Source organism: Myxine glutinosa, chromosome 3 (assembly GCF_964187855.1).
Source record: "Myxine glutinosa chromosome 3, kmMyxGlut1.1, whole genome shotgun sequence".
Lineage (NCBI taxonomy): Eukaryota > Metazoa > Chordata > Myxini > Myxiniformes > Myxinidae > Myxine > Myxine glutinosa.
The window spans coordinates 204,699,104-204,721,331 of record NC_136263.1 but is presented as its reverse complement, the minus strand read 5'-3'; the positions used below and the strand labels follow the sequence as shown (position 1 = coordinate 204,721,331).

At 39.4% G+C, this 22,228-nt stretch overlaps 1 protein-coding gene across 1 annotated transcript in view; it reads left to right on the top strand.

Annotated features, from left to right (window-relative positions):
- The first annotated feature begins 14,592 nt into the window (after positions 1-14,592).
- LOC144891251 (extracellular calcium-sensing receptor-like) overlaps positions 14,593-22,228 on the top strand; it is a 74,940-nt gene continuing 67,304 nt past the window's right edge. Inside the window, exons 1-3 of the mRNA XM_078773664.1 lie at positions 14,593-14,844; positions 14,943-15,116; positions 15,541-15,838. Coding sequence (XP_078629790.1) covers positions 14,593-14,844; positions 14,943-15,116; positions 15,541-15,838 — 724 coding nt within the window. The remainder of the gene's footprint in view (positions 14,845-14,942; positions 15,117-15,540; positions 15,839-22,228) is intronic.

The following is a 22,228-nucleotide window of genomic DNA, read 5'->3' as shown; positions in this document are numbered from 1 at the left end:
CTGCAGCTATCCGTTTTTGATCACGAGATTTTTGTTCTTCTAATCTTTGACTTTTCTCTACCTCAGTTTCTGCAGCTATCCGTTTTTGATCACGAGATTTTTGTTCTTCTAATCTGAGACTTTTCTCTACCTCATTTTCTGTAGCTATCCGTTTTTGATCACGAGATTTTTGTTCTTCTAATCTGAGACTTTTCTCTACCTCAGTTTCTGTCGCTATCCGTTTTTGATCACGAGATTTTTGTTCTTCTAATCTGAGACTTTTCTCTCCCTCAGTTTCTGCAGCTATCCGTTTTTGATTATGTGATTTTTGTTCTTCTAATCTGAGACTTTTCTCGACCTCATTTTCTGCAGCTATCCGTTTTTGATCACGAGATTTTTGTTCTTCTAATCTGAGACTTTTCTCTACCTCAGTTTCTGCAGCTATCAGTTTTTGATCACGAGATTTTTGTTCTTCTAATCTGAGACTTTTCTCTACCTCATTTTCTGTAGCTATCCGTTTTTGATCACGAGATTTTTGTTCTTCTAATCTGAGACTTTTCTCTACCTCAGTTTCTGCAGCTATCCGTTTTTGATCACGAGATTTTTGTTCTTCTAATCTGAGACTTTTCCCTACCTCAGTTTCTGTCGCTATCCGTTTTTGATCACAAGATTTTTGTTCTTCTAATCTGAGACTTTTCTCTACCTCAGTTTCTGCAGCTATCCGTTTTTGATTACGAGATTTTTGTTCTTCTAATCTTTGACTTTTCTCTACCTCAGTTTCTGCAGCTATCCGTTTTTGATCAGGAGATTTTTGTTCTTCTAATCTTTGACTTTTCGCTACCTCAGTTTCTGTAGCTATCCGTTTTTGATCACGAGATTTTTGTTCTTCTAATCTTTGACTTTTCTCTACCTCAGTTTCTGCAGCTATCCGTTTTTGATCACGAGATTTTTGTTCTTCTAATCTGAGACTTTTCTCTACCTCATTTTCTGTAGCTATCGGTTTTTGATCACGAGATTTTTGTTCTTCTAATCTTTGACTTTTCTCTACCTCAGTTTCTGCAGCTATCCGTTTTTGATCACGAGATTTTTGTTCTTCTAATCTGAGACTTTTCTCTACCTCAGTTTCTGTAGCTATCCGTTTTTGATCACGAGATTTTTGTTCTTCTAATCTGAGACTTTTCTCTACCTCAGTTTCTGTCGCTATCCGTTTTTGATCACGAGATTTTTGTTCTTCTAATCTGAGACTTTTCTCTCCCTCAGTTTCTGCAGCTATCCGTTTTTGATTATGTGATTTTTGTTCTTCTAATCTGAGACTTTTCTCTCCCTCAGTTTCTGTCGCTATCCGTTTTTGATCACGAGATTTTTGTTCTTCTAATCTGAGACTTTTCTCTACCTCATTTTCTGTAGCTATCCGTTTTTGATTATGTGATTTTTGTTCTTCTAATCTGAGACTTTTCTCTCCCTCAGTTTCTGTCGCTATCCGTTTTTGATCACGAGATTTTTGTTCTTCTAATCTGAGACTTTTCTCTCCCTCAGTTTCTGCAGCTATCCGTTTTTGATTATGTGATTTTTGTTCTTCTAATCTTTGACTTTTCTCTACCTCAGTTTCTGCAGCTATCCGTTTTTGATCACGAGATTTTTGTTCTTCTAATCTGAGACTTTTCTCGACCTCATTTTCTGTAGCTATCCGTTTTTGATCACGAGATTTTTGTTCTTCTAATCTGAGACTTTTCTCTACCTCAATTTCTGTCGCTATCCGTTTTTGATCACGAGATTTTTGTTCTTCTAATCTGAGACTTTTCTCTCCCTCAGTTTCAGCAGCTATCCGTTTTTGATTATGTGATTTTTGTTCTTATAATCTGAGACTTTTCTCTCCCTCAGTTTCTGTCGCTATCCGTTTTTGATCATGAGATTTTTGTTCTTCTAATCTGAGACTTTTCTCTCCCTCATTTTCTGTAGCTATCCGTTTTTGATTATGTGATTTTTGTTCTTCTAATCTGAGACTTTTCTCTCCCTCAGTTTCTGTCGCTATCCGTTTTTGATCACGAGATTTTTGTTCTTCTAATCTGAGACTTTTCTCTACCTCATTTTCTGCAGCTATCCGTTTTTGATCACGAGATTTTTGTTCTTCTAATCTGAGACTTTTCTCTACCTCATTTTCTGCAGCTATCCGTTTTTGATCATGAGATTTTTGTTCTTCTAATCTGAGACTTTTCTCTACCTCAGTTTCTGTAGCTATCCGTTTTTGATCACGAGATTTTTGTTCTTCTAATCTTTGACTTTTCTCTACCTCAGTTTCTGCAGCTATCCGTTTTTGATCACGAGATTTTTGTTCTTCTAATCTTTGACTTTTCTCTACCTCAGTTTCTGCAGCTATCCGTTTTTGATCACGAGATTTTTGTTCTTCTAATCTTTGACTTTTCTCTACCTCAGTTTCTGCAGCTATCCGTTTTTGATCACGAGATTTTTGTTCTTCTAATCTGAGACTTTTCTCTACCTCATTTTCTGTAGCTATCCGTTTTTGATCACGAGATTTTTGTTCTTCTAATCTGAGACTTTTCTCTACCTCAGTTTCTGTCGCTATCCATTTTTGATCACGAGATTTTTGTTCTTCTAATCTGAGACTTTTCTCTCCCTCAGTTTCTGCAGCTATCCGTTTTTGATTATGTGATTTTTGTTCTTCTAATCTGAGACTTTTCTCGACCTCATTTTCTGCAGCTATCCGTTTTTGATCACGAGATTTTTGTTCTTCTAATCTGAGACTTTTCTCTACCTCAGTTTCTGCAGCTATCAGTTTTTGATCACGAGATTTTTGTTCTTCTAATCTGAGACTTTTCCCTACCTCAGTTTCTGTCGCTATCCGTTTTTGATCACAAGATTTTTGTTCTTCTAATCTGAGACTTTTCTCTACCTCAGTTTCTGCAGCTATCAGTTTTTGATCACGAGATTTTTGTTCTTCTAATCTGAGACTTTTCCCTACCTCAGTTTCTGCAGCTATCCGTTTTTGATCACGAGATTTTTGTTCTTCTAATCTTTGACTTTTCTCTACCTCAGTTTCTGCAGCTATCCGTTTTTGATCACGAGATTTTTGTTCTTCTAATCTGAGACTTTTCCCTACCTCAGTTTCTGTCGCTATCCGTTTTTGATCACAAGATTTTTGTTCTTCTAATCTGAGACTTTTCTCTACCTCAGTTTCTGTCGCTATCCGTTTTTGATCACGAGATTTTTGTTCTTCTAATCTTTGACTTTCTCTACCTCAGTTTCTGCAGCTATCCGTTTTTGATCACGAGATTTTTGTTCTTCTAATCTTTGACTTTTCTCTACCTCAGTTTCTGCAGCTATCCGTTTTTGATCACGAGATTTTTGTTCTTCTAATCTTTGACTTTTCGCTACCTCAGTTTCTGCAGCTATCAGTTTTTGATCACGAGATTTTTGTTCTTCTAATCTTTGACTTTTCTCTACCTCAGTTTCTGCAGCTATCCGTTTTTGATTACGAGATTTTTGTTCTTCTAATCTGAGACTTTTCTCGCCCTCATTTTCTGCAGCTATCAGTTTTTGATCACGAGATTTTTGTTCTTCTAATCTTTGACTTTTCACTACCTCAGTTTCTGCAGCTATCAGTTTTTGATCACGAGATTTTTGTTCTTCTAATCTTTGACTTTTCACTACCTCCGTTTCTGTAGCTATCCGTTTTTGATCACGAGATTTTTGTTTTTTAATCTTGTTTCCATTTCCTCCACTGTTTCCTCACTTCTTGACTTCCTTTTCCGAGTAGCTTCCTTAGATTGTTTGTAATATTCCTTGTTCATTCCATACTTTTCTCGAAGGCTCAAATATTTTGAGGTATTTGGGGACGATTGGCTATTCAAGTATTCTTGACTTAATTTACAATCACCTTTATCTTCAGAAGAGGTTAATCGGGATATTTTTGGTCTACCCCTTGTACCGCCTTTAAAACCAGAAATATGTGTGTGGTCAGCCATCTCTTTAGTTAAATCGGGAATGAAAGTTGTATGGAAAGTCTCTCCGTAAGTGAAGGAGCTCAAACAATGAAGCTCGTGCAACACTGGATGTCCGCACTTCACGTGGCAGCAGTTCAAACTTGCATTGAGAGAACGAATCAGCGCCAAACTCAGACCTGATCTTCACTTTCTTTTCAGAATCTAAAATATAAACGGTGAATAAAAACATTCCATTAACACCAAACTTTCAGGAACCATAAGTTCTCTGTACAAAACAAACATCACGGACCGGGTCTGCGTACAAAACAAACACCACGTACCGGGTCAGGTATCCTGATCCTGGAGTCAAATGACTATGCAATTCATTGTTCTGACTCTAAGGGAGAACTTCCTGGACTGAGCACGTTTCCTCAATCGCTCGTGGTGTGAATATCAGGTGGTTTGCTTTGTCATCTTCACCGAAGAGCTATCTCGTTCTGCTGCACCACACAGTACTGTGAGAATGCCAGTGACTAAGCTGAGTGTGGGGGGAGGGGGGGTTGGGGGGGGGGTGGAGGAGTTGAGGAGAGAGTGAGGGGAGATTTGTAATCGCATCATTTGAACTTCTGAGGTGAATGTGTAGGCCTATAAAAAAAGCATTTCTGACGTGAATGTGTATAAAATCATTTCTGAGGTGAATGTGTAGGCCTATAACAAAAGCATTTCTGACGTGAATGTGTATAAAGGCATTTCTGAGGTGAATGTGTCGGCCTATAACAAAAGCATTTCTGACGTGAATGTGTATAAAGGCATTTCTGATGTGTCATCTTTACAGATCATTTCTTTACAGGTGTGCTTCATCAACTGTTAAGGTGAAATAAATTTACCTAATTGAAGACAATTATTGCAGGAAACCCCTTTTCCGTAGTCGATGAGAAGCCTGCGTCTTGGCTGCAGTCTCACAATTTCCCACGATTTCCTCGCGTGTTTCAGTCACGAGCTTCACCATGGCTACGACTGGGTGGTGTCATTAATGTCCTTTCCGGCGTCATGTGCATCAGCGTTTTGCCTCCCCCCGGGGCGGGTTGTAATCGATTTGCGTTTCCATGTTTAATGCCTGAGCCGAAGGCTGCGTTATCCAAAATATGGTGAATGAGAACGGCATTTAGTAGAACGACCCCCGCCAGGCTAAGCAGTTTATGTTTGTACGCACCGATAGACCAGATCTGGATTCGGACCTAAACCAAAATCGAATCGGCTTGTTCTGGTCACCGAACCAACTCATCCACCTCGTTTAGACATAACTCATCCATAATTTTTTAAATATCATGTTATATATCGCTTTTGGTCCGATCTCTCAATGGTGAAGAATTACTTCGGAAATTAAATAATACTTGTATCCGAATCCATATCCACATCTTCACCAAAATCGCATCGATTCTGTCTTGTCACACACCCAACCTGTCCATCAATTTTCTTCCAAATCCGTCCATAACTTTTTTGAGATATCGTGTTTATCGATATCTATCGATTTTAGCCCTACAACTCAATGGTGAAAAATCACTTTAAAATTATCTGATCCGTATCCGGATTCGAAACGTCATCGAAATTGAATCACTTCCATGTCAGACATCCAACCTCTCCACCAAGTTTGTCTGAATCCGTCCACAACTTTTTTAAATGTCCTGCTATGTATCGTTTTTGGCCCTATCTCCCAATGGTGGAGAATCATTAAAAAAAATTCGACCAGCCGGATCCGAATCCGGATCTTCACCAAATTCTAATCATTTCGTCCTTGTCACATATGCTACCTCTCCTCCAAATTTCGTCCGAATCCGTCCACACCTTTTTGAGATATCTTGTTCACAGACAAACAGACAGACATACATGGGCAAAAACACAACCTCCATCCACCTTCGGTGGCAGGGCTATATATGGCAGCCACATGGAGACGGAATTGGGAGGGAGAGGAGTACAATAATTGATTGATTAATTGTGAAATTAAAATATATAAATGATCATAAAATATTTTCATAATCAATTGGCTAATAGCATACCTAAAGCATTAGTGCTTCATCTGAAGATGTATCTTTTAGAAATTTAATTAAATAAGTCATTTATAAAAAATTAAATAATTAACTGATTACTCAATAAATAATTAATCGATTAATCAATAAATAATTAATAGATGAAATGATTAATCAATAAATCAAAAATATCCTTGATAGCCACATCACTTGGTCACTCATGTCCAAATATTAGCTTCCCAGCTCAAAAGGTGCCTGAGATATTGGCCAAATGAGAAAGAAAATAAATAAATGATTAATAATGAAAATAAACAAATAATAATCATAAAAAATTAAATTACTAATCAATTTGGTCAGAGAACACATAAACGACCACTATTTCATCAGAATGTGTAACTTAAAAAAAAAATTTTTTTTTGGCATTAATCGATAATTAAATAATTAATCGATTAATTTATTAATTAATAAATCAAAAATAGCCTTTGCAGCCAAATCACCTGGTCATTGGCATGTCCAAATAACAGCTTCCTAACTCAAAAGGTGCCTGAGTTAATGGTCAGAAGAGAAAGGAAATTTGATTAATTAAATAAGTAATTAATTAATCGCTAATAATTAAATAACTCTTCAATTTATTGATTATTCAAAAAACAAAAAATATTGTTTTTAAGAAAGGACTTGCTCACTATTGTGCCGAAATTTCAGCTTCCTAGCTCAAAGGATGGCTGAGATATCGTCCGGACAACAAACAAGAAAACAAGAAAGATGAAAACAAACAAACAAACAAACAAGTACAGATACATTCAAAGTACACCGCCCCATGCCAAATAATTAAATATGCTGCAGCGCGGCATTGCCGGGGCGCCTCCGGTGCCCGGCAATACCGCAGTGCAGCTCATTGAGGCTGCATTGGGAGGGAGAATTTTTTTTTATTTTTTATTTATTTATTTATTTTATTGTATACAAGATCGAGGCTCGTGAAAGAGCGAACATTAATCACACAGAAAGACAAACCGACACATAAAACATATAACATCGGGAGCGGTAGACAAGATGGGGAGAGAGGGGGAAGGACACAAACACAACATTTGAGAGCAGGGACCGAGAGACATGGAGACATCGAGAGATCTGAGAGAGGGCAAGGGCTTTGGGGGGGGGGGGGGCATGGGAAGGGGGCGGTGGGAGAGGTATAAAACATATGGACACTGCCAGGACTTCCAGGAAAGAAGTTGGAATTTCAAACAAGGTGGATCTGGGGTGAATTAGCGGGGGTAGAAAAGATCAAGGTTTTGGATGGGGGAAGATAAGAGATGGTGGTGAACAGCTGTTTTAAAGACCTGGAGGGAGGAGTGGGATTGAAGGGAGTGAGGGAGTTTGTTCCAGAGGCGGGAGAAAAGAGGAATGAAAGAGTGAAGGTGAGTAGAGAGCCGAGATTTCGGCAGTTTAACCATCAGAGGGTTGCTGGCAGATCTTGTGCGACCTGTAGGAATATTTGGGGGACAGTGCACAGAGAGAGCTGGGGGTGCAAGGCCGGAGAGGAGTCGGTAGAAGACAGAAAGACCACCTACCTGCCTGCGGTGAGTGAGTGAAAGGCCCTCAGAGATAGCTTCATCGCGGGAGATTCCAATAATTCTGAAAGCTTTGGTTTCAACAGCGTGAAGCCGAGCTAGGTGTGAGGCAGGAGCACCGGCCCATAGGGGAGAACAGTATTCCATTGAGCTGCGGATGAAAGCCTTGTATGTGGTGAGGAGCTCAGGTGTGCCGAGGAAGGACTTCGCACGACGGAGGATGCCCAGTCAGCGACTGGCTTTGGAGGCCAGCTTGGAAATGTGCTTTTCCCAAGAAAGATCATGGCAGATAGTGAGACCCAAAAGCTTGAGCTTTTCTTCTTGGAGAGGATTGTTGAGAAAGTAGATGGGAGGGTTGTCCAGTCGATCTTTTCGGAGAGACATAGTAAGAGTGTGAGATTTGTCAGGATTGAAAGACATGTTCCACTTGTTTGACCAGTCTGTGATTTTGCCCAAGTCTTCAGAGAGTGAGGAGGCTGCAGACTGCCGATCTGAGGGAAGAGGAATGGAGCGGCAGAGAGTGGAGTCATCAGCAAAGAGATAGAGAGGATTTTCAAGAGAGTCAGAGAGATCATTGATGAAGACCAGAAAAAGCACGGGGCCCAGAACACTGCCTTGGGGAACTCCAGCCTGAACAGGAAGAGGAGATGAGAGAAACCCATTCAGGGCCACACGTTGACGACGACTATAGAGGAAGTCCGCCAGCCATGCGTGGAGATTTCCATGGATACCAAAGGAGGAGAGTTTGGTGAGCAGAGCGGGGTGCCAGACCGTGTCGAAGGCACGTGATATGTCGAGGGAGACAGCTCTAATTTCCTGTTTGGCATTGAGGACCTCCATCCATTGTTGAGACAGCAGAAGCAGCATGTCCAGAGTAGAGTGACCTGGTCTAAAACCAAATTGATGATCAGAGATCAAGCCATTGGAGAAGAGGAAAGATTTCATATCCGAAGCAATGATGGATTCCATGACTTTGCTGATAATTGGGAGAAGGCTGATTGGTCTGTAGTTGCTAGGATCTGTTTTTGCACCTTTTTGTGCAAAGCGGTGATGTTGGCTGATTTCCAAGCAGATGGCAGTTGACCTTGAGCAAAAGAGAGGGTGAAGAGAACAGAGAGAGGGTGAGATTGAGTGGCAGAGCAGGATTTTAGGACCCGTGGGTTGATGCCGTCGGGTCCAGTTGCAGAATCAGAGTCGAGGGTTGACAGAAACTTTTCCACCTTGTCAGGAGGAAAGGACACGGAGTCCAGGAGCAGCAGGGTACGACTGGGTATGGTGGGTACAGAGAGGGATGGGTTTGGGACACAAGATTTAGAGGCAAACACAGAGTTGAGGCATTCAGCTTTTTCACGTGCGGAGTCAGCTGTGTAGCCGTTTGAGGTAAGGGAGGGGATGGAGGGGGAACAAACACCAGAAACAGATTTGACCAGACGCCACCAGGATTTGGAAGAGGGAGACAGATAAGAGAGTTCGGTCTTGAGAACGGAGAGATATTGTTTCCTGGCTCTCCTGAGGATAATTAAAATCAATAAAAGATTATCACAAAATATTTTCATAATCAATTGGCTAATCGCATAACTAAACCACTAGTGCTTCATCCGAAGATGTATCTTTTAGAAATTTAATTAAATAAGTCATTTATAAAAAATTAAATAATTAATTGATTACTCAATAAATAATTAATCGATTAATCAATAAATAATTAATAGATGAAATGATTAATCAATAAATCAAAAATATCCTTGATAGCCACATCACTTGGTCACTCATGTCCAAATATTAGCTTCCCAGCTCAAAAGGTGCCTGAGATATTGGCCAAATGAGAAAGAAAATAAATAAATGATTAATAATGAAAATAAATAAATAATAATCATAAAAAAATTAAATTATTAATCAATTTGGTCAGAGAACACATAAACTACCACTATTTCATCAGAATCTGTAACTTAAAAAAAAAAAATTTTTTTGTCATTAATCGAATAATTAAATAATTAATCGATTATTTGATTAATTAATAAATCAAAAATATCCTTTGCAGCCAAATCACCTGGTCATTGGCATGTCCAAATATCAGCTTCCTAACTCAAAAGGTGCCTGAGTTAATGGTCAGAAGAGAAAGGAAATTTGATTAATTAAATAAGTACTTAATTAATCGCTAATAATTAAATAACTCCTCAATTTATTGATTAATCAAAAAACCAAAATTTTCGCTTTTGACAAAGGACTTGCTCACTATTGTGCCGAAATTTCAGCTTCCTAGCTCAAAGGATGGCTGAGATATCGCCCGGACAAACAAGCAAGAAAACAAGAAAACAAACAAGAAAACAACCAAGAAAACAAACAAACAAACAACCAGAGTGAAAACTGAGTACTCTCTTTCAGCGTGCGTCACTGCCGAGCCCCCTTCGGTGCCCGGCAATGACGATTTGCAATGCCTGGAGATGGCATAGGAAAGGAGCGGTGTACAACAAGTACACATACATTCAAAATACACCGCCCCCATGCCAAATAATTAAATATCCTACAGCGCGGCATTGCCGGGGCGCCTCCGGCACCCGGCAATACCGCAGTGCAGCTCATAGAGGCTGCATTGGGAGGGAGAGGTGTGCACTAATGGATTGATTAATTGTATAATTAAAATCAATAAAAGATTATCACAAAATATTTTCTTAATCAATTGGCTAATTCCATAACAAAACCACTCGTGCTTCATCCGAAGATGTATCTTTTAGAAATTTAATCACATAAGTCATTAATAAAAAATTAAATAATTAATTGATTAATCAATAAGTAATTCATCGATTAATCAATAAATAATGACTCGATTAAATGATTAATCAATTAATCAAAAATATCCTTGATAGCCACATCACTTGGTCACTGTCATGTCCAAATATTAGCTTCCCAGCTCAAAAGGTGCCTGAGATATTGGCCAAATGAGAAAGAAAATAAATAAATGATTAATAATGAAAATAAATAAATAATAATCATTAAAAAATTAAATTATCAATCAATTCGGTCACAGAACACATAAACCACCACCATTTCATCAGAATCTGTAACTGGGAAAAAATTTTTTTTTTTAGTAATTCATCGAATAATTAAATAATTAATCGATACATTAATTAATTGATTAATCAATAAATCAAAAATATCCTTGATAGCCACATCACTTGGTCACTCATGTATAAATATGAGCTTCTGAGCTCAAAAGGTGCCTGAGATATTGGGCAAATGAGAAAGAAGATAAATAAATGATTAATAATGAAAAGAAATAAATAATAATCATAAAAAAATGAAATTATTAATCAATTCGGTCAGAGAACACATAAACCACCACCATTTCATCAGAATCTGTAACTTTAAAAAAAAATTTTTTTTGTCATTAATCAAATAATTTAATAATTAATCGATTAATTGATTAATTGATTAATTAATAAATCAAAAATAGACTTTGCAGCCAAATCACCTGGTCATTGGCATGTCCAAATATCAGATTCCTAACTCAAAAGGTGCCTGAGTTAATGGTCAGAAGAGAAATGAAATTTAATTAATTAAATAAGTACTTAATTAATCGCTAATAATTAAATAACTCATCAATTAATTGATTAATCAAAAAACGAAAAATACCGTTTTTGACAAAGGACTTGCTCACTATTGTGCCGAAATTTCAGCTTCCTAGCTCAAAGGATGGCTGAGATATCGCCCGGAAAAACAAACAAACAAACAACCAAACAACCAAGAAAACAAACAACCAGAGTGAAAACTGAGTACTCTCTTTCAGCGTGTGTCACTGCCAAGCCCCCTTCGGTGCCCAGCAATGACGATTTGCAATGCCTGGAGATGGCATAGGAAAGGAGCGGTGCACAACAAGAAAGAAAACAAGTACACATACATTCAAAGTACACCGCCCCCTTGCCCAATAATTAAATATACTACAGCGCGGCATTGCCGGGGCGCCTTAGGCGCCCAGCAATACCGCAGTGCAGCTCATAGAGGCTGCTTTGGGAGGGAGAGGTGTACGCTAATTCATTGATTAATTGTATAATTCAAATCAATAAAATATTATCACAAATTATTTTCTTAATCAATTGGCTAATAGCATAACTAAACCACTCGTGCTTCATCCGAAGATGTATCTTTTAGAAATTAAATTAAATAAGTCATTAATAAAAAAATTAATAATTAATTGATTCACCAATAAATAATTAATCGATTAATCAATAAATAATTAATAGATGAAATGATTAATCAATAAATCAAAAATATCCTTGATAGCCACATCACTTGGTCACTCATGTCCAAATATTAGCTTCCCAGCTCAAAAGGTGCCTGAGATATTGGCCAAATGAGAAAGAAAATAAATAAATGATTACTAATGAAAATAAATAAATAATAATCATAAAAAAATTAAATTATTAATCAATTTGGTCAGAGAACACATAAACTACCACTATTTGGTCAGAATCTGTAACTTTAAAAAAAAAAAATTTTTGTCATTAATCAAATAATTAAATAATTAATCGATTAATTGATTAATTAATAAATCAAAAATATCCTTTGCAGCCAAATCACCTGGTCATTGGCATGTCCAAATATCAGCTTCCTAACTCAAAAGGTGCCTGAGTTAATGGTCAGAAGAGAAAGGAAATTTGATTAATTAAATAAGTACTTAATTAATCGCTAATAATTAAATAACTCCTCAATTTATTGATTAATCAAAAAACAAAAAAATACAGTTTTTGACAAAGGACTTGCTCACTATTGTGCCGAAATTTCAGCCTCCTAGCTCAAAGGATGGCTGAGATATTGTCCGGACAACCAAGAAAGAAAACAAGAAAGAAAACAAGAAAGAAAACAAACAAGAAAACAAGAAACCAGAGTGAAAACTGAGTACTCTCTTTCAGCGTGCGTCACTGCCGAGCCCCCTTTGGTGCCCGGCAATGACGATTTGCAATGCCTGGAGATGGCATAGGAAAGGAGCGGTGTACAACAAGTACACATACATTCAAAGTACACCGCCCCATGCCAAATAATTAAATATGCTGCAGCGCGGCATTGCCGGGGCGCCTCCGGCGCCCGGCAATACCGCAGTGCAGCTCTTTGAGGCTGCATTGGGAGGGAGAGGTGTACACTAATTGATTGATTAATTGTATAATTAAAATCAATAAAAGATTATCACAAAATATTTTCATAATCAATTGGCTAATCGCATAACTAAACCACTAGTGCTTCATCCGAAGATGTATCTTTTAGAAATTTAATTAAATAAGTCATTTATAAAAAATTAAATAATTTATTGATTACTCAATAAATAATTAATCGATTAATCAATAAATAATTAATAGATGAAATGATTAATCAATAAATCAAAAATATCCTTGATAGCCACATCACTTGGTCACTCATGTCCAAATATTAGCTTCCCAGCTCAAAAGGTGCCTGAGATATTGGCCAAATGAGAAAGAAAATAAATAAATGATTAATAATGAAAATAAATAAATAATAATCATAAAAAAATTAAATTATTAATCAATTTGGTCAGAGAACACATAAACTACCACTATTTGATCAGAATCTGTAACTTAAAAAAAAAATTTTTTTGTCATTAATCAAATAATTAAATAATTAATCGATTAATTGATTAATTAATAAATCAAAAATATCCTTTGCAGCCAAATCACCTGGTCATTGGCATGTCCAAATATCAGCTTCCTAACTCAAAAGGTGCCTGAGTTAATGGTCAGAAGAGAAAGGAAATTTGTTAATTAAATAAGTACTTGATTAATCGCTAATAATTAAATAACTCCTCAATTTATTGATTAATTAAAAAAAAAATTGTTTTTGACAAAGGACTTGCTCACTATTGTGCCGAAATTTCAGCTTCCTAGCTCAAAGGATGGCTGAGATATCGCCCGGACAACCAAGAAAACAAACAAGAAACCAGAGTGAAAACTGAGTACTCTCTTTCAGCGTGCGTCACTGCCGAGAGCCCCCTTTGGTGCCCGGCAATGACGATTTGCAATGCCTGGAGATGGCATAGGAAAGGAGCGGTGTACAACAAGAAAACAAACAAGAAACCAGAGTGAAAACTGAGTACTCTCTTTCAGCGTGCGTCACTGCCGAGCCCCCTTTGGTGCCCGGCAATGACGATTTGCAATGCCTGGAGATGGCATAGGAAAGGAGCGGTGTACAACAAGAAAGAAAACAAACAACCAGAGTGAAAACTGAGTACTCTCTTTCAGCGCGCGTCACTGCCGAGCCCCCTTCGGTGCCCAGCAATGACGATTTGCAATGCCTGGAGATGGCATAGGAAAGGTGCGGTGTACAACAAGCAGAGTGAAAACTGAGTACTCCCTTTCAGCGCGCGTCACTGCCGAGCCCCTTTCGTTGCCCGGCAATGACGTTTTGCAATGCCTGGAGATGGCATAGGAAAGGTGCGGTGTACAACAAACAAACAACCAGAGTGAAAACTGAGTACTCCCTTTCAGCGTGCATCACTGCTGAGCCCCCTTCGGTGCCCGGCAATGACGTTTTGCAATGCCTGGAGATGGCATAGGAAAGGAGCGGTGTACAACATGAGGCTAATGAAAGGTGAATGATGAAAATGAAAGCATAACGTTTTGCAAGGAGTAAATGAAATAGGAAGCAGGTCAGCTCAACACGTGGAAGACTAATTAAGACGAGGTAGAATTGCAAGATTAAACAACCAAAAAGGCATGTGAAGACATCGTGATGAGCACGCACATGAAAAAAAAATAAAACAAATGGAGAGCGAGTGGACAACAATCAACGGCACAAAAAGATAGCTCCATAACGGTTTCCTTAACTTGGGAAGCAGATCACTTGGAGATGACCTTTGTTTCAGTAGCATTTGGAGATGACATTTAAATTCACCATTCAGGTTTATTAATTTGGTTCTTCTTCTTTGTGGAGCATTTGGAGATTGTGTTGAAAACCTGATGTCGGCTATGTAAAATAACTTGATTAATTGGTTAATGAAATAACCTTTACCTTGTGATTGTAAAGTTCATTCGTTTGCTTTCTCACAGATTCCATATCAATAATTTACGCAGAGTTATGTCGATGATTTATGCAGTTGATGAAATTAACAGGAGCTCCTCTATTCTTCCTAATACATCGCTTGGATACATGATTTATGATTCGTGTTTTAACATGCATAAAACACTAACTGTTACACTCAGCTTCCTTGGGCAGAAGTTCAGTGAAGATCTTAAAGAAGTTTGTCCAATTCATGCTGTTATTGGAGAGTCTGGTTCACAAAATTCATTGACAATTGCTCGTTTCTTCGCTCTCTTTTTAATTCCACAGGTAAGAATTTATTAATTAAAATAGAATTCTTTAATTTCACTTTCATTGTGATGAATGTTTTCATTATCAGTATTCATACCATTGCTGTTTTGATTCAGATAAGCTACTTTGCCTCATGTCAGTGCTTGAGTGATAAACAACAATTTCCTTCATTTTTGCGAACCGTGTCGAGTGATACGTTCCAGTCAATCGCCATAGCAAGGATGGTTAGACACTTTGGCTGGATTTACATTGGTACGATTCACAATAACGATGATTATGGAAGAGAAGGTGTTGCACAATTTATTGCTGAATCAGAGGATTATGGATAATGTTTTGCTTTTCAAGAAGTTCTGCCTCAAAAAGAAGACGTTAATGAAATGAAACGTCTTGGTAAATCCACATATGATCTCACTTATTTTATAAGATATATTGTAATCAAGAAAATTATTATTGTTATTGTAAAAAGACAAAAGTAAATTGTTGTAGGAGTTAAACATATTTGCATCTTTAAAGTATAAAGTTCTTCGCAGACTTGCACATTTGAAGGAGTCACACTTTTTTCATAAAGTGCAGAGCAGAACAATAGTGAAGATGTGAACAGACAAAAATTACAATTATGTTTGTTGTTCCAGGCGTGTTTGACTAATAATGATGTACAATGCATATAATAACTACTGGATCAATTGTATCGAATATAATGTTGTTCTGATCAAGACATTTTTTGATAATTTAGGGGAGGAGATTGCAAACACTAAAGCAAAAGTCATCTTGGCTTTTACTTCTGTACCAGATTTTACACCAATCATAGCAGAGTTGTTAAGGAGAAATATCACAAATAAACAATGGATTGGAAGTGAAGCTTGGATTGTTTCCGAAGTCATTTCAGCCCAGGATACGATCAATATGTTTGAAGGCACAATTGGTTTTGGTATAAGCCGGAATTACATTCCAGGTTTCCATGAATTCCTCATTAAGCAAAGACCAAGTCGTCAGGATGTGAATGGAGTAGCAAGTATGAAGGTAAAATTACATAACGAGAAAAAACTATTTTATTTACCAGAATAGGAAGGATCCTTAAACCATTTACATGAAATCAACATTTGTGAGAAGGAACTATTGGAGTTTCCAAATAAATGAACAATGAAACTATTAGCGATGTTGATTCGTTACCACCAAAGGAGGGAGGATGTTGTTTTTACCCCTGTCTGTCTGTTTGTTTTTTTGCAAAATCGAAGATTTTTTCGAGTATATTTGTCAGTCGACTTTGTTATTACTTGGCAATAAAAAATTTTTTTGACAAGTATGTTGAACACTTCAGTTTGTGTTTGTTTGTCCCCTCACTTATACTTGCCTTCAAGTCACAATTTTAATATGATCTTCACGAAACTTCACCAAAGGGTAGAGTTGGTGGTCCAACAGAATGCTATATATTTTTGAGGTCGAAAGATCAACATAGGCCAATGGTCAACCACTTTTCAAATTTCTAAAATCCTCAATTTTCATCCAATTGACTTGAAATGTAAATAGGATTTTCATATCAGCTAACTGAATTCAACCACCAACTATTTTCAAGATCAACATAGGCCAAAAGGTCCTCTTCTGGTTCCTCTGGCAAGGAAGCATCCTTCGAGCTCTCCGCGTCGTCAAAGTTAAGTATTTTCCAATTGTGTCTTTGTCAAATTTCCACTGGTTATTTTACTATGTGTGTGTTACTGAGTGTTACTAGTTAGTATTGGTTTGTAATTCCTGTAAACTTGTGTGTAATTAGTCGTTTTTTGTTTGCACCGAGTGTGGGGCCTGGTCCCTCGAGGCTTCCCTCGCCCAGTCAGTATTTTGTAAACTTAAGTTCTTTCTTTCGCTGTACTGCTCTTTTCTTTGATTTTCTTTTCTACCCCTTCCAATCCTGAACATCTTACCCTTTTTCAAACGTTTTGACTACAAAAAAAAAAAATAGTAATAATAATAATAACTAGAACTGCCACTTTAAAACTGCTGGCAGTAATGACCGGTTTACTCGCACCCACTTTTGATACAACCCCACTTTTGATACAACCCCACTTTTGATACAACCCCACTTTTGATACAACCCCACTTTTGATACAACCCCACTTTTGATACAACCCCACTTTTGATACAACCCCACTTTCATTGGACATGCTTTGACAAAACCCCCTTGGATACAACCCCGATATATACACACACACGCACACACACACACACACACACACATCCAACCCTCCCTCCTCCACACGCACACCCCAACCCCCCCCCCAACCCTCCACATACACACATATCCACCCGCCCCCCCACACCCACACACACATCCTCACACACGCACATCCACACATACACACACACACACGCACACACACACACAAACACGCACACAGCCCCCCACCCCCCACCCCCAATACACACACATACACACACATATGCACACCCCTCCACACATACACACACACACCCCTCCATGCATACACACACACACACACACACACACACACACACACATCCAACCCCCCCTCCTCCACATGCAAACCCCAACCCCTCCCCACACACACACATATCCACCCCCCCCACACCCACACACACATCCACACACACACATCCCCCCACGCACATCCCCACACACACATCCCCCCACACACACATCCCCCCTTCAAACACACACATCCCCCCTCCCCCCACACGCACACCCCCCCACACATCCAACCCCCCCCTCCTCCACACACACACCCCAACCCCCCCCCCATACACACATATCCAGCCCCCCCCACCCCCACACACAAACACCCCTCACCCCTCCCCCCACATGCACACCCCTCCACACATACACACACACATCCCCCCCCCCCTCCATACACACACCCCAGCCCCCCCCCCCCCACACACACATATCCCCCCCCCCCACCCACACACACAGACATCCACACACACACACACACATTCCCCCCTCCACACATACACACACACACACACACACACACATGCACACATCCCCACACCCCCCACCCCAAACACACACACACACGCACACACACACAAACACATGCACACATCCCCCCACCCCTACACACACACACACACACACACACACACACACACACACACACACACACACACACACACACACACACACACACACACACACACACACACACACACACACACACACATCCCTGACACGCACACACACACACACACACACACACACACACACAACACACACACACACACACCTACACACACACACACACACACACATCCAACCCCCCCTCCTCCACATGCACACCCCAACCCCTCACCATGCACACACATATCCACCCCCCCCCCCCACACCCACACACACATCCACACACACACATCAACACACACACACCCCCACACACACACATCCCCACACACATACCCCCCCCCATTCACACACACACACACACACATCCCCCCTCCCACCACATGCACACTCCTCCACACTCCTCCACACACACACACACACACACACACACACACACACACACACACACACACACACACACATTCAACCCCCCCTCCTCACACGCGCACGCACACCCCAACCCCCCCCCCCACATACACACATATCCACCCCGCTCGAGACACACACACACACACACACACCCCATCCCTAACACACGCACACACGCATACAGCACCCCCCCCCCCCCCCCCACACACACACACACACACATCCCACACCCACACACACATCCACACATGTCAATCCATGCACTGATTGCAAAAAAAGCGATTTTTTAAAGAAAATTAACCTGAAATTGCAGACAGAATTATTTATTTTATCTGAGAAGCCAAACGAGGTTTCTTCTTCTTTAGTTGTTCACAACTTTGTGTCGAATGCGATCAAGTTTAAAAAAGTCAGAATTTGACCAAATCTGTTTCATTCGTTTGTTAATATACCTCATCTATTGACAAATCTGCAATTGGAATTTTATTTGAGGTTCAAATGACCGCGGGAGATCGCGTTATCGTAATCACGTCCTGGAAGGACAAAATAGTGCGTTTCTTCTTCTTTCAACAATAAAGACATAGCTTTGAGACCGTACATCGAATCATATTGAAATTTTGCACACTTCTTCCGCTTGATGAGAGCTACATTGCATTACAAATTCAAGTCGATCAATGCAGTGGTTCAAGAGTTACAAGCTTTTAAAAATTTACATTCCATTATTTATTGCAGCCAACACATGTGACTTATCAAAATGTCTCAAGTAACATTGAAACATCCCCCCATGAGGAGCATTTCTGTAAAGTTTCCACTCGAGATCTTCACAAATTATGGAGGTTATACCATTTCTAGTTTGAGGTTAAAAACGTCATAACTCTGAAACCATGTGTAGGATGACATCGAGCTCAGAGGCTTTTTTGTTTGTCATGGGTGTGCGAATATGCATGCCAAGTTTGGGTTCGATCCGTTCAGCCGTTCCGGAGACAAATGGGTGTTTTGTGGTTTTTCACGAAAAACAAGATGGCGGCCGAACCATGTGACGTATGACTTCGAAATGTTTTGCATTCTGAGTTTTTTTTAACTAAGCATCTGGGAAAAAAATCCCATTTTCGGGGGAGAAAATATTTTGTTTGACGAATTCTAACCTCTTAACGTTAGCATTTTTAATATACTCGATATACATGTCTTTTGTTCCCATTGAAGACTTCTTTAGAATGAGCCATTCCTCAAATTTTTACATTGAGCGGTTTCGGAGATACAGAGGGGCACATTTGAATGTGTTTTACAAGATGGCGCCCATACCACGTGACCTATGACGTCATAATTAGCATAAGAAAATTCTCCGAGCCGAGACGATCATTTGATGAAAATTTCCTGTCAATCTGACTAGCGGTTGCTGAGAACATTAATTATTAAATTTTCGGAGGAGCAAAATAGGGCGGAAGAATAATAAGAAAAACTCTAGCAGTAATAATAGGTTACTCTCCATTTCATGGAGAGTAAACCTAATTTCCTTCTCTCCTACCAGTCCCCTCCTCCACCAACGACGTGTGCTGTCTTGCCCCGCCCCCTTTATCTCCTTTTTCTTCTCGCTCTTCTGCAATCGCTGACACATGATCAACAGCCTCCCTCTTACCCCTCATCTTACCCTAAACCTCCCCTACCCAGTCCTGCACCCAATGCCCCACTTCCCTCTTCCTTAATGGTATGGACCTCAAACATCCGGGGTCACCATAGCCCAAAACATCAACACAGATAGAATTTATAAAATTGTCAATTTTCCTCCGATTATCTCAAACTTTGAAGACTATTTGCATATCAGGTCAATGAATTCAACCACCAATTATTTTTGAGGTCAAAAAGATGCTCTACTGAGTGCCATTATACTTTGTTCTATTTTGCCAAGTGTCGCTCTGTAAGTGATTTTTCATTCTGTCTGTTTCTGTCTGTCTGTCTGTTCGTCAATTGCCTATTGGTAAAAATTCTAAACTAATCATCATGAAACTTTACCGAGTTGTAGAGGTAGTCATGGCTGAGAGGCCATGACTCTCAGCCATGATTTTGGCCATGATTTGACCATGATTTTGAGGTCAAAGGTCATGTTGAGGTCACATTTCTAAAATCATAATTTTTCATCCGATTAACCTGAAAATTTAAGAGCAATTGCATAGTGCCTCACTAAATTGGAAATCCAACTATTTTCAAGGTGGAAAGGTCAAAGGTCAACTCGAGGTCAAACCTCTGAAATCATCAATTTTCATCTGAAAAATAATCAATTTTAATCTAATTAACTTGGGAATTAAACAGTAATTACATAGTGCATCACTGAATTGGGAAAGCAACTATTTTTAAGGTCAAAACGTCAATGGTCAACTTAAGGACGAACTTCTAAAATCATAAATTTTCATCTGAAAAATCATGAATTTTATACCAATTGACCCGAGCTTTGATTAAGATCGCAGATTTTAATCTTAATGAAATGGACAATTTGATGTATCCATTGCAACTTTTTATTTTGTGGAGTGGATTTTGCAATTATCATACTCTGCATGACATCTTCTTCTTTGTTTGGCTGTCTGTCTTGTTGTCTATGAGCAAGATATATCAAAAAGTTGTGGACGAATTCAGACGAAATTTGGTGGAGAGGTAGCGTACGTGACAACGACGAAATGATTAGATTTTGGTGAAGACCCTGATCCGGCTAGTATAATTTTTTAAGTAATTCTTCACCACTGTGAGATGGGGCCAAAACGGATATGTAGCAGACTATCTCAAAAAGTTGTGGACGGATTTTGACGAAACTTGGTGGAGGGATTGCGTATGCGAGACCAGGAAGAATTGATTCGATTTTGGTGAAGATCTGAATATGAATTCGGATATGAGAGTTATTTGATTTTTCAAGTGATTCATCACCATTGAGAGATCATGCAAAAAGCGATATAAAAAAAACAAAAACACCTTTAGAGGCCATTTTTCCCCGCAAAGCGGGGGTTGGCCTTTTTCGGGAACCGTGGTTGTTGTTGTTTTTCGGTCCCCTATTTGAAGCAATGTTTTACGGCCGGATGCCCTTCCTGACGCCAACCCTTTTTGCCGCCTTTAACGACAAACAGTGAATTACCAGTGAACTGGTACTCAATTAGCCGACCTCGGAAGGATGACAGGCTGAGTCAACCCCCCTGGCGTTAATTCAGCGAACGACCGGGATTCGTACCCAGGATCCTAGGATCCTAAGCCGGCACCCTAGCCGCTAGCCCAACACCAGGGTCTAAACTTACCAGCTATCATGTAAAGATAACATGATATTTTAAAATGTTGTGGACGAGTTATGACTAAACTTAAGGGATGAGTTGGTAAGGTGAGAAGAACAAGCCGATTAGATTTTGGTTCAGGTCCGAATCCAGATCCAGCCTTTCAGTGTGCAACAAAATGTAAACTGTTCAGCTTGATAGAAGTATGCGCTGCACCAAGTGCCTTTCTCGTTTTACCTCTGTATTCAAATTCATCCTGCGGCTGCTTGGCTACATCATTCTCTGGGGGCGTGGCTGTACACCCTTACCAGCCAGATGCCCCTTACCAGCTAGATGCCCCCGTACCAGCTAGATGCCCCTTAACAGCTAGATGCCCCTTACCAGCTAGATGCCCCCTTACCAGCTAGATGCCCCCTTACCAGCCAGATGACCCTTGCCAGCTAGATGCCCCTTACCAGCTAGATGCCCCTTACCAGCTAGATTCCCGCTTACCAGCTAGATGCCGCCTTACCAGCTACAGTCACGTGAAAAAGTAGGTACACCCCATGTAAAGATTTGACTTTTTCAACATATTTCAACATACAGCTATTTGTTCTTCATTTCAACAATATTGATAGATAAAAGCGATATAATATAACAAATATCATGAAACATTTACATTTTAGAGTCCATT